Source organism: Euprymna scolopes, chromosome 31 (assembly GCF_053919585.1).
Source record: "Euprymna scolopes isolate OS-2025 chromosome 31, ASM5391958v1, whole genome shotgun sequence".
NCBI lineage: Eukaryota > Metazoa > Mollusca > Cephalopoda > Sepiida > Sepiolidae > Euprymna > Euprymna scolopes.
Window position 1 is genome coordinate 48,617,776 of NC_136512.1, and position 13,594 is coordinate 48,631,369.

The window sequence follows — 13,594 nt, forward strand, 5'->3', positions numbered from 1 at the left end:
CTTTTCAACTATATTTTGTTGTATAACTTTGTTTATTTTAGAAATTCTAAGAGATTTTTGGGATCAACTTTGTAAAAAATATCTTTCAGATTGTTTTCTTGATAGTATTTTATTCATGATTGATTGAAATCTATGCAGTTGGTTAGGGTATGTTTCACTGTGTAGGGTTCTTGACATGGGGTACAGCTTGGTGCTTTTTCACCTTTTAGTAAATCTGAACGGGTGGCAGTGGTATGTCCTTTTTGGAGTCTTGCTGTTATTACTTTTCTTGTCATGTTCCTGTTGGGGACTTTAATTTCTGCCCATTCTTTGAGGATGGGTTTGATTTGGTAAAGTTTGTTGTTTTTGCACAAGTTCTATAGCTCTTGATATTTGGATATAATAAAGTAATTAGCAGTTTGCAGTCAGTGCAGGGTACTTTTGTGTTGCTTGAGTTCATTTTAAGTTACTGTTTTGCTGCTGTATCTGCTTTTTCATATCCTGTCAATCCGACAGTACTGAAGATTGATGTGTCCATGAGCAGGAAATGAGATGCCCATTTCCTGCTTGTAGTTTTTCCATATTTTATATGAAACTTTTAATGACTTGATAGTTTGCTTTTGAGGCCAAAGTTGTATAGATCTCGCATTATCCCATATTTCCATGTGGTGTCGAATGCTTTCTCAAGATCAAAGAAAATTGCAGTTAAATGCTCTTTTCTAATGAAGGCATTTCTGATAAGTGTTTTAAAGCAGACTAGATGATCTATGGTGCTAGATCCTTTTCTGTAGCTTGATTGAAAATCTGTCAGTAAATTGTCAGTTTCAAGTATCCATGTTAATCTGTTGTTGACCATTCTCTCTAAAGTCTTACAGAGACAAGTGGTTAGAGAAACATGTCTGTAGTTGGAGGGATTAGACAAGTCTTTCCCAGTTTGGAGTATTGGAATAATATTAGCTTGTTTTCAGGAGCTAGGTATGTTCCCACATGTTGTTGAAAATGTTTTGTAGAAGTTTTTTGAAGGATCTGGAAGTTGTTTAAGGAATTCATAATTCATTCATTCAGGTCATACTGCAGATTAGCTGAGGGAGTCTGACAATTTTGGTTGTTTGTTGCAGAGGAGTTTTGGGTAAAATTTTGGGTAAATGTGTTAGGTATTTCTTTAGGGTTGGTTATTTTTCCATTGTTGCTGAATAAATGCTTGAATGTTTGGTTTTTTTTTCCCCCCAGAGATCTTTCTAATCATGTTCCATACAGTTTTTGTTTTAATGTTTAACGTTAATCTTAAATATAATTCTCTCCATGAGGAACACTGATTATTTGATGATTTGCCGTACTTTAGTCCTGCATATTTTGCAGTAATGCAAATTTTCTGATGTTGAGTGTATATTGAATTTGCGTAAGGCAGCTTTGTGCAATTGTATTACTTTGTTGTATTTTTATTGAACCAGGGATAGTTGTATTTTTATTGAACCAGGGATAGTTGTATTTAGTATTTTCGGAGTATTTGGGGATGCATCTCTCTGCTATGGAAATTATTGTTTTGGTGAAATGAGTTGATCATTATTGATGTTGGGATTTGAAACTAGTTTTATGGAACAGGTTGTTTTAAATTTTTCTGAATTTGTTTTGTTTAGGTTCCAATTGGGAATTTTATTTTCATGGTTAGAGCTTAGACTTTCAAGGATAATAGGGAAGTGGTTACTTCCACAAGTAACGTTGTGTGTTGACCAGGAAAAATCCAAAAATATGGTTGGATCACATAATATCAGATCTATTGCTGAATATTTTCCTGGGTATGGTCACATGTTGAAGATTAGTTGTTATATAGATAAAGATTATATAGGCAAAGATCATTTTTGTTTATAAATCTTTCCATGTTTCTAGCTTTTTGATTTGTTTCGTTGCAACCCGAGATTGAGTTGTGTCAGTTAAAGTCTCCAAGTATTATAAATAGTTTGGGAATTTGTTTAATTATATTTTGTAATTCATTTTTTTCCTCCCTCACTGGGAGGAATGTATATGGAACAAATGTTTATTTGTTTATTTAACGTAATTTTTACAGCTGACGCCTGTAGGTTTGTTTTAAGTTCTATAAGTGGCTATGAGGTACATCATTCCAGACTACAATAGATATGCCTCTTGAAGCACAAAGATCAGAGTTTTTCATGTAGTTATATTCTTGATATTTTTTTATGTTCATTTTTTGGTTATCTTTGAGAAAATTTTCTTGTAGACAGATAATGGCTGAATTCAATTTTGTTATTAGCAGCTGTAGTTTGTTGAGGTTTGCTTTTATTCTTCTATAATTGCATTGTAGAATCTTATGTGTGGTTGTATTTGTTGTACTTCTATTTGAGTCATTGGACTGTTTCATGTGCGTTTGTATATTTATAAGCTTTTTAGAAGAGGGGATTTAGGGTATCCATGAAGTTATTTAATTTTCCTCTATTTCCATCTCTTTAGAGGTAGAGGGTTTGTCTTTTGTCAGAGTTTGTGATTTTGTTGAAGTGCTTTGCTGAGTTTTTTCTTTTTTTTTTGTTTGGATCTGGATGTCGATCTGTGTCTTGCTTGGGATGTTGCTGTTTTAACTTGTTCATTTTTTTTCATTTTGATTACTTGTGTGTTTTCTTTTTTATCCATGATGTTTTCAGTTTCTATTTTTTCTAGTATTTGGAATATGTTTTGAGTGTCTATTCTTTGATTTTCTTCTTTTCAAGTGTTCTTTATTTGCTGTTTTATCATTGCTTATATTTTTATTAGTTTCTGGTGATTGTTGTGTTGGTTTCTGTGGTATTCTTTTTAATATTTATGTTGTAGATGGAATCTTACTTTCTTTGTTTGGATTTGTTATTTCTATTGTTTTGTTGTCCAGATTTGAGTATTTTTCTTTTAGACTATTTTGAAATTCTGTCCATTCTTTAATGTTTAATGTAATCAGTTTGTTTATCAGTTCCTTATATTAATCATGTATTTCATTATGTTGGCATGGTTTAGTTGTCTTTTTTGTTGTCTCAGCATATGTGTTGTCTTTCAAGTATGTATCAACTATTTTTCCGGCTTCTGGGAAAGTTATGATTTTTTTGTTTGTACTTAATTTCCATTATATCTTTTCTTATATATTTTACATATTTTAGAGAAGGGGTTAGGGTTAGGGTTATCTCTACAGTTAGTGCATTTCACTTCATTTACACATTCTTCTTCAGTGTGATCTGGTTCTCTGTTGCCGCATTTTCCACATATTCTTTTTCCTTTTCTTTATAATGTCCATATTTTTGGCAGTTGAAACACCTTAACAGAGCTGAAATGTATTGATCTACTTTTATGTTTAAGTAGCCAATCTTGATTTCTTTGGGTATTGTTGGTGTATTGAAAATTAATATGTATTTGTAGTTATTTTATTATGTCTTTTTATGTGGATACGGATGTGGTTGATCACTCCTTGTTTTTTTTAAATCGGTTTTTAATTCTTCCTCTGTGGCTAATGATAGCTCATAGCTTTGAATGACTCCTTTTGAAGTGTTTAATCTTTCATGGGAAAAGACTTTGCACTTATACTCATGGAAATTGTTCATTTTAAGTAAAGATTGGCCATCTTTATGATTGGTTACTTTGACTAGTAGGGTTCTGTCTTGTTTTTTTTTTATTGTTTTTGGTTTACATTTTGTTGATAATATCTTTTCTATTAGAAAAGCTGATAAGTTTCCAATTATTTTCTTTCCTATTAACTCAATAACTAGAAATCTTGGGAAGTTTCCTGCGCCTATAGATGGTACGGTCTTCCTAGTTTGGGATTTTTTCTCATCATCTGAGCAAAAAAGGTCAGAGTCACTAGAATAGTTTCTTTTAAGGGTTTTGAGGGGAAAGTATTTGGGGTTTTTTTTTCAGCCATGTGTTTTGGGGTTTATTTTTCATCAACCACACTCCCTACCCACCTCGAAGTCCAAAATGGGACATAGTAAATGGGGAAACCCATTCGTCTTGACCATGTGTTGGGGTTATGTGGAGAATATACTCTTTTGATAAGGAGTTCTCAAGCACTTTCTATTTCATGGACATTATGTTCTCAAAAATACATACGGTCAGATGGAGTGTTGAGTTCTGGTCCAATTGATTGACCCTTGACTCTGCGTTCTAGCACTTACTTGATTTGCCTATTTTTGTTAGTGAAGAAAAAAGATGGTTGTACCTTTGAGTTTTGTTCTTTGTTATGGTAGTTGGCATTTTGGGTGTAAGTTTGGCATGACTGTCGGATTGGGCCTCTCCGACCGTCCGTTTAGTTAAAGTGAGAGCTGTACTTAGACTTCTATGCAGCCAGGTCTACATTAGCTCAATCACCAGGATCACATCCTAAAGCATTACGGGTAGCAACTCATGGCTAATTGGTTGCCCCATTAAAGGATTTTTACCCTCTGCAGGGGGGGGGGCAGTCAGCTTATTCTGACAGAGCGCGAGAAAAAGGTTTTATACTTCAAGTTGTTTACATCTTCCTATATTTATTCATGGATTCCAATTTACTAAGGCTGAACATTATCTACAAGTAAAAAAAAAAATCACAATCCAAACTTCCCACTTAATTACAAAAATCATATTTGATAAAAAAAAAAAAATTATTTATAAAAGTAATATACATTTGATATGTATAGATCGAATTGTCAAAAAGTCCAGTAAGAAATACAAATTGTAATTAATTTGTTTAGACATTTATTTTCAATCAGTATTGATTTGCATGAATCAATGTGGGAGAGTTAGGCATTGTGTATGTGTGTCATCTTTATGTTAGAGTCCTTTATGTGTGTATTTGAAAGAATAGAGAATTGAATATATTTTTTCTCAGCCTAACCGAGTATTTGTTCTAAATTTTGGCTCAACATTGATTAAGGAAAAAAAATCTAGCCTTATATGAGTTCAAGAAAAAAATTTGACAAATTCAGAGAGAAGCCTCAGATTGGCTCTAAACTATTTTTATTAATTTAGGTGGATATGTGCAATTGCGAGTATTTTTAGTTTGTGCATAAAAAACTTATACCATAAATTTCCATACTAACAATTGGATTCTTCTTGTTCCTTAAAATTAATTAATTAATCTGTTTCATCATTGTAAAAGAACTGAAGCACTTACCCTTTTTCTCTCAGAGAAGACAACACAATATGGATCAGAGGAACCATTCTTATCACCTGCCAGTAGGTTGGTGGCGCCATGAATGTGAACATATAAAACTCCAGATACTAAAACAAATACAAAAAAGTAAAAATTAGGAAAAATATCATTCTTAAGAGCTTTTTTTCTTTTTTGCAATAGATATTTTTACAATTTGAATTTAAAAATAGAAAAAAAAAAACAATGATGGCCAACTTTTATTCTGGTTTCAGTTTCATCATTAGTACACTTAGCATTCCAAGGGCTCTTTGTAACTAGTTAAGTACAATTCTACTCAATACTTTTGAAGGTTTTAAATGATTAGTTTGCTCACTAATATCCTTACATAATAGGAGCCATGTTTGAATGAAAAAGTCTTACAGATTAGAGGTTATCTTCAGTGGAAATTGAAGAAGTCATGTGATTTCTGGCAAAATCTCTTCTTTCACGCTCTTGAGATTGAGATTTCAACCAGAGAAGACGTGGGCAGCTTTCCCCAGGAAGGGGATGGAGGCAGTAATACACTTGTTGTACCATTCAAACAACTTCTGGAAGGCCTCATCAAAGTCCTCTTTCATCATCACATCATCTTTCATCTCCTCAATTGTCTCATAACAGCCTATAAGGGTTTCCTTGAGCTTAGGGAATAACCAAAAGTGACAGGGAGCAAGTTCTGGACTATAAGGAAAGTGAGGAACTGTCTAGATGCCCATCTGCTTCAAATAATTTGTGACCCTTCGACAAATCGTCCACATCTTCAGCTCCATGCGAATAGTGGCGTGTACAGTTCTCCCACTAACATCAAACTGTACACTTAGTGTTTCTATAGGCACATGATGGTCCTTAGCCATGAAATTCTTTATTTGGCCAATCAACTTGCGTTCCAACTTCCTTACTCCTCACACACCTCTCATCATCCCTCACAGACTCCCTTCCTTCCCTGAATCTCTTATGCCACTCAAAAACTGATGCTCAATGCAAGATGGTCCAAAAGCAGTCTGAAGCATTCTAGACTTTTCTATGGCATTTTTCTAAGTTTAAAACAGAATTTAATGCATATTGTTTTTCTAAAGTGTCCTCACATCCTGATTGCAATTTTGAAATTCACCAGCTATGAAAATCAGGCTTTAGTAGGGTGTATTCCAATTCCTGTTGTAGCTGTTCATTTGAACCTGAAATCATAAAAATAGTAATAACATACTATATTTTCAAGAGTCTATGACAATGTTAAATGCCTAAACAAAAAAGTCTGGAAACTTATTGAAGCTTCCTCGTATATATTAATGGATTTATGCATCTATTAGTATGACGTAATACAACAATATTAACATTCCTCTCTCTCTTCCCTGACACAGCAATCATCTCAAGGGTTTGGTGCACTTCTGCCAAATATTGTTTTAGTATTATTATTATTAGTAGTAATTCTACCCTGCTTTGACACATGGCATGCTAAGGAAGCTTCATGCCATTTGTGTTTAATTTTGTCAAGTAGTTTTGACACATGTCAGTGACCAACTGATGGTTAAAAATCTCAATATAATGGTTAAAATAACATAAAAATTGAAACAACATCTGATGAAGTTCATGTAAAAAGAAGCAGCATAAGATGAAAGCTTACACTCTTTTCCAGTCAGTTGTTGTTCTTTTGAGCCAAGTTCAAGTTTCACTGGTGATAATGGAGTGTACTGGAGAGACAGATAAAGTTTGCCTCCAGTTTTCAAGTCAAGTGAGACATCAACTCTAAAAGAAATATTTAGAAAATTAAATCAAACACTTTAAAATAAGAAAAATTCAAAAACGAATTTGATTGATGAAATGAAAATTAAATAAGTGAAAATATTAAAGAGAAATTAATTTTACAATTTGAATTAAAAAAACAAAAAAAACAATGATGGCCAACTTTTATTCTGGTTTCAGTTTCATCATTAGTACACTTGGCATTCCAAGGGCTCTTTGTAACTAGTAATACTTTTGGGCGCTTTAAATGATTATTTTGCTTACCAGTATTGTTACATAATAGGAGCCATGTTTGACTGAACAAGTCTAAAAGGTTATCTTCAGTGGAAATTGAAGAAGTCATGTGACCCCCCCCCTCATAAAAAAAAAAAATGCAAATGCAGAGTCAAATTTCCTGCATCAAGAGTTTATGTGTTAAAAGAATGGTAAGAAAAAAAACATTTGATGAATGGATCCTGAACTATGCAGATGGTGGGGCTTTTCAATGCCATATTAGTGGCTAATTGTTACGACTTTACTTTATCATGGTTTACAAAAAATATATATTTCTTCACTTCTTTTTCTTCCTTACTTTCTTCACTCTGCCCTGCTCTACCAAGTCTGTCAACCTATTCCACAAATCCTAAAACTCCATCATAAAAAGTCTCCAGAAAAAATGCATGATTAAACCCAGAACTCCATCTTCCAATGCAGATCCCCACTACCATGTCTCCTTTTCTAATATCAGGGGTCTACATTCCAACCTTCCAGAGATTGAAATCCAATTACAGGAGACCAATCCAGACCTATTCTTCCTAAGTGAAACTGGCATTGGACCGACTATTTTCCTAAATGAGTTTATAATTAAAGGATATTCTAATTTAACATCCAAATTAGACTCCCAAGATCGACATGGGCATGGAATATGTGCCTACATTAGAGATGGCTTTCCATGTGGTAGGGACATTTCCAGAGAAGACCCTAATTTCACTATACGTGCTTTCAGATTGCACTTGCTCACACCACTGCATTTATATTTGCCCTCTATCACCCCCATAACAACGGAGTTACTATCTTTAAGAGCATATCTAACAAAATTGACCACATCCTGTCTGTTCATCCTTCGGCTAACATTCACATCTGGAGACTTCAATGTTCAGTGTGGAATGGTTAGCCCACTCAAACAAGACAGATTATGAGGAGAGGTTCTGTCATGATTTCTCCATTGCTTATGACCTCACTCAGATTGATCACGAACTCACCCGTGTGCCTAACACTGATGATCAGTATTCAGGACCTTTTTCTCACAACTTGCCGTAAGTTATGTTTGTCTTCCATTCTGTCCCCATTGGGATCTTCTGACCACTCAGTTATCTCTGTTAAGATAAGAACAAAATGTAATGTCCTCAGACATACCTCTCTATTGTACAGTATATTGATACTCTATGGCTGACTAGGATAGCTTCCGTACATTTATATCAGATCTACCTCTTCACTCCATGTTTAAAAAGAATATATCCTCTATAGTATCAGACCTGATGGAATAGTTATTTGTAGGTATAGACTGCTTCATACCTTCCAAAAAATTCTAGCAAAAACCTAACAGCCAGCCATGGTTCTCTCCACAATGTGCTGCTGCCATTGCACACAGAAATCACTATTTCCATTACTTCTAACATAACAGATGTACTGAGACTAAAACCACCTTCAGAACTGCCAGCAACCACTGTAAAAGAGTAATAAAGAACGTGAGAGAGTTGTCTGCTCAGTCTCAAGTCCAAAGTAGCTGAGCAGTGGTTTGGTTCTGACAAAGTTTGAAAATAACTAACAGTGCCCTGAGTAGAAATGTGTGCTTTATTAATAGAATTATCAGAATTATTAGATCATTTCTCTCTGATAGGTTCATAAGAGTAGTGGTTGATGAGCAGAAATCAGAAGTTCACAGTATTAATGCTGGAGTCCCTCAGGGGTCCATCCTGGGTCACACTCTTTTCCTGATCTACATCAATGATCTCCCAAATAACGTTCTAAGATCATTTGTAGAGATTTATGCTGACGACAACTATCTATGGCAACACTTCAAAGGCAGTAAATGATTAAGTTCTTTCTAACTATCATCTCCTCTGGTCTTGATCACGTGGTGCAATGGGGAAAGAGGTTGCTGGTTAATTTTAATGCATCTAAGACCAACCTTTTATCTTTCCATCATCAACACTGACCTCATTTGGCATCAATTGAAATGAATGACTCGTCTTGAGGAGGCTCCATGTTATGACAAACTTCTAGGTCTCACATTTACTCCTGATCTGAGAGGGAACACTTATATCAAATCTGTTGCCAGGGATTCTGGGAAAATGGTGGGATCGTTCTACCGCTCCAGTAGATATCTTACTACTGATGCAATTCTCTACCTGTATAAGAGCCAAGTATGGAGTATTGTTGCCACATCTGCTAGAAGAAGCTTATCCTGCCTTGACAGAGTTCAAAATAGACTTTATAGCCTCGTGGGGGATGTCTTTTCTCTTCCCTGCAACGCCTTTTTCACAGAAGAGATGTTGCAAGCCTGTCTCTGCTTTATCATTATTTTCATGGCAAGTGCTTGTCTGAGCTTCAGTCTATGGTCCGCCCTCACCAAACGTCCACGAGAAACACTCATCTAGTTGAAACCATTATCAATAATTTCCCCCACTCTTTATCTTTGCCTAAACCTAAACGTAGATTCCATGAACAAAGCTTTCTTAGAACTGCATGCAATTAAAAACCAATAAGTCATTGCATCAAAAACAAATTATATTCAATTATAATTACAAATACAATAAAAGGTAATACTTGTGTCAGTTTGAAGTTTGATAGTTTCCAAAATGTTTGTTTTAGAACAGATCAAGTCAAAAATATTTCTATGTTTTTGAAAATGAATGATTAAATTTTTTATTAACTAAATCCTGGTGATGTAAATATTTGACCTTCAAAAAAATGTGTGTTGTCTGCAGAAAAAGAACAGTAACATTAAGGTTTATGAATTATCACAATTATAAATTGCCTTAAATTCCTTCCTCAGAAAAAGGTAGGGAGTTGAGTGAAAATTGTTTCGTAGATGAGCAAGACGTTTAAGGAGTAACCACTTCTCAAGGCCCAAAGGCCACTCATGGACAAGGGTTAATGAGTGTACAGTGATCAAGGGGAACATGTCGTAGTCATTGCTAGTAGTGGAAATTTGGTAAATTGGATTACTTAAAGGGAAACGGCTCATCAATCATTTGTTCACGTTGGACTTGAAGACAACCATATTGTAGTCAGCAGGAATGTTTAAATATGGAAAAGTAAAGGACTAGTTGTTAAAACTGAGAAGAAAATGACAAGATATTCTAGTAAAAAAAATATAAGTTTATAACTTAAAATATTGCAGCATTAAGAACTGATTGTATAATGTTATAAATTGAATTTAAAAAAAATTATTATTGCTGCAATATTTTAAGTTATCAACTTATATTTTTTTACTAGAATATCTTGTCCGTTTTTTTTCCAGCTTTAATAACTAGGCCTTTACTTTTCCATATTTAAGCTTAACCATACTACTTTTCATGCTCGCATTTTTTTTTTTATTGTAATCCATGATTTTTCCAGGCTCCCAATAAATTCACTTGTTCTTTGTTTAATTACAATCTTATTTTTTTCCCCCCATAAACACATATGTAATAACAATGTACGCCACTTATATACTTTCAATAAAATCCCCCCAATTATCTCCTTTTCATGCTTTCATCAGTGAATTAGTAGCAACAGTAGTCGTTGAAGCGACGTGGTTGTTATGGAAACTAGTCATAAAAAAATGTCGCTCACCTCCTTACATATTTTTACAATTTTGTACACCAGAAAATTCATAACTTTTGTTTTACTGATAACAAAGAAATAAAAACACTTCTCTTCACCTCTGTTAGCTAATTTTCTTTAACAAGAATGAACATTATCCAGAACAACCATTTTGGAAACTATCAAACTTCAAACTGACATAAGTGTTACCTTTTATTGTATTTGTAATTATAATTGAATATAATTTGTTTCTGAATCCAATAACTTAATGGTTTTTAATTGCCTTTGTCCCAAAAAATGCTACAAAAAATTGTTCTTTTCTATAAAAAAAAAAAAGAAGAAGGTATTAGAAATAACTCAAGAAAATTTCTAACACCATGAGAAAAGGTTCTTTCCAAGAACTTCCCAGCTGATAACATGATTGTTTTCAAGTTCAATGTTAACAACTTCTTGTCCTCTTAAATAATCAAACTCTACCTAGTTTGAATCATCATTACCAATCATGTTGCTCTCACTGTCTACCTCACACACACACACATTAACCTTTAACCTCAACTTGCCATTGAGCCTTGATAAATGAGGACTCATCAGTCCTTAAAAAATTCTTCTGTAAATGATATATAATAAGAGGTAGGGTGATGGTCTGAGAAATATCAAAGGCTCTGATCAAGCAATATGTAAGTTAGCTGCAGGTGGCGAATAGAAGCCTCCTCTTCTTAGCCGCTAGAAAAATCATAAATTCCTGTGATTTTATCAACTAGTGATGATGTCCATACTTGTTATCTGCTATGAAGATGAGACAGATAAATCCATTCAAAACCTAATAGATGATGCCCACAGAAGAGACGTTGTTTCATGAACAAAACTTTTCCCAGAACTGCTTGCCTGTGGAACACTGTTCTGCTGGCCTGTTTCCTGTTTGAATACAACATAGTAGCCTTCAAATCCAATGTAAACAAGTTCTTGTTGAGCCATCCCCATGAATATCAAATTCTACCCAATTTACACCATTAATGATTACTAAATTACCACCGTACATTCATGAACTTTTATCCTCGAGTGGCCTTCAAGGTGACTCTCAAGTAAAAAAAAAAAAAAAAAGAAAAGTTGATTAATGTTGGCATTTTCAAAGCGTTTTATACAACATTGTTACTTGCTTAATTAATCGATAATTTAATCATTTCCAATAATTACTTTCAGAATACAGTTTGAAACATTTTAAATAACTAAGATGAAAAAAGAAATACTTTCTTAGCAAGTAGTAATCAAACAATGCTTCTGAAACAGCAATACAAGAGAGCAAGTGAAGAGTAGTGCAAAGGGGTTTTCAGTTATTCCATTGTGATAAGAGTTTTACAAATGAAGATAGGCTGTGCACTCTTGACAATGAGCGTTTGAAATCAATTGTTGTACCAAATTCACATTAGAGTGTCAGAGAAATATCTAAGGAAGTTGATGTCAGTATTTCAACTGTGTCAGAAGCAAATTGATCCTGATAAAACGCTTGATAAATAAGTCTTACATGAATGCTATTGTTATGGAGTTAAATGGTAATAAGAACGAAGGAACACAAGACTTTTAGGAACGAACATGTATTCATAAATATTACAGGCAAAGTGAGTTGAACAATCCAATTCCTCAATGGGGGGGATGTGTGCACCTGATCTGCTTGGTCGCGTACCAATCTCTGACTGCCGGGCACCGGTACCCGATACCGGAAGTGACGCCATAAGATAGTCCATTAATCTCATGGAAGGGCGTCTCCAACACCCCCCTCCCAAGCTTTTTGTTCGTAAAAGCTGTCAGTACCTCTTCCTTTTAGGGTTTACCATCAATGGCTCAGTAAGGTTTACCATCAATGGCTCAGTAAATTTTCTCTTACAGAACAGCTGCCGTAGTTCAGGTGTCGGTTGAGGAGGTTCAAAATCAAAAGTTTCGAAGACAGTGTCTATTGGCTCATCTTCCAATGGTGGACTGTCACTGGTTTCAACTAATCAACATCTTAGTTGGTTCTGGTGACGTTTGTGGGTATATGTTGGTCCTTGGATGATATATACCATGTCACCGACTCTCTTAGTAATTGTACCCACCTCCCACAATGATGTGTTGTTTTTATAACTTTTGAAAAACATGCTTTCATCTGACATGAAACGTTTACTCGGTAAAAACAAGTGGTCACTAGTGGCCTTGACTGTTTGGGTAAGAGCTTGTCAAAAACGGATGTCATTTTCCACGCAAACATCGTTTCTGCAGGTGAGACTGCTGTTGGTGTGTTCGGGTTGGGTGTAATCCTATATATGTGTAGAAATTGTTGAGGTGCTTCATCTGTTGAGGTCCCTTCAGCTTTCTTCAGTGCTCTTTTAAGAGTGTCCACAAAGCATTCCACTTTCCCATTTGACGGAGGATTGTATTGGGGAGTGGTGATATGATTAATTTGGAACGTATCACAAAAACTTTTGAACTCAGCAGACGTAAACTGGTTCCATTATCACTTACGATGCAATCGACTACACCAAAACGTACGAACAGTTCATGTAAGAAATTTATAGTCGTTCCAGTTGTTGGTCTTCTGCACCTCAATACCTTAGGCCACTTGGTGAAACTATCGACTACGATTAAGTAATACTTGTCCTCGAGTAGGCCCGCAAAATCGATGCGCACCCTAGTCAGTCTTTGGTCAAGGTTTAAAAGTAATCGGTGGTGATTTAGCTGCAAAGGCACAGCCTGTGCACAAGTCTATCCTCTCATTGATGTCCTTGTCCATATTAGGCCAGTAGACATAACTCCTAATCAAACTCTTCATACGATTTTTCCCAGGATGTTCCGTATAATTCGTTTTTGGAGACATTTGGGAATCACCAATCTTTTGCCATATAGTAAAACCTCATTGCAAAGCGAAAATACTTCTGGAACATCGCATGTGGTGATCTTGTTTTTTTATGTTACAGA

At 34.8% G+C, this 13,594-nt stretch overlaps 1 protein-coding gene across 12 annotated transcripts in view; it reads right to left on the reverse strand.

Annotated features, from left to right (window-relative positions):
• Positions 1–13,594, reverse strand: part of LOC145255736 (extended synaptotagmin-1-like) — an 888,623-nt gene that overhangs the window by 628,176 nt on the left and 246,853 nt on the right. For all 12 annotated transcript variants that reach the window (XR_013863897.1, XM_080114367.1, XM_080114365.1 and 9 more), the window contains exons 10-11: positions 6,738–6,859; positions 5,102–5,208 (exon numbers count right to left, since the gene is read on the reverse strand). Coding sequence is in view for 11 of the 12 variants with exons in the window: in XM_080114367.1 (XP_079970493.1) it covers positions 5,102–5,208; positions 6,738–6,859 (229 nt within the window). In the remaining variant the exon portion in view is untranslated. The remainder of the gene's footprint in view (positions 1–5,101; positions 5,209–6,737; positions 6,860–13,594) is intronic.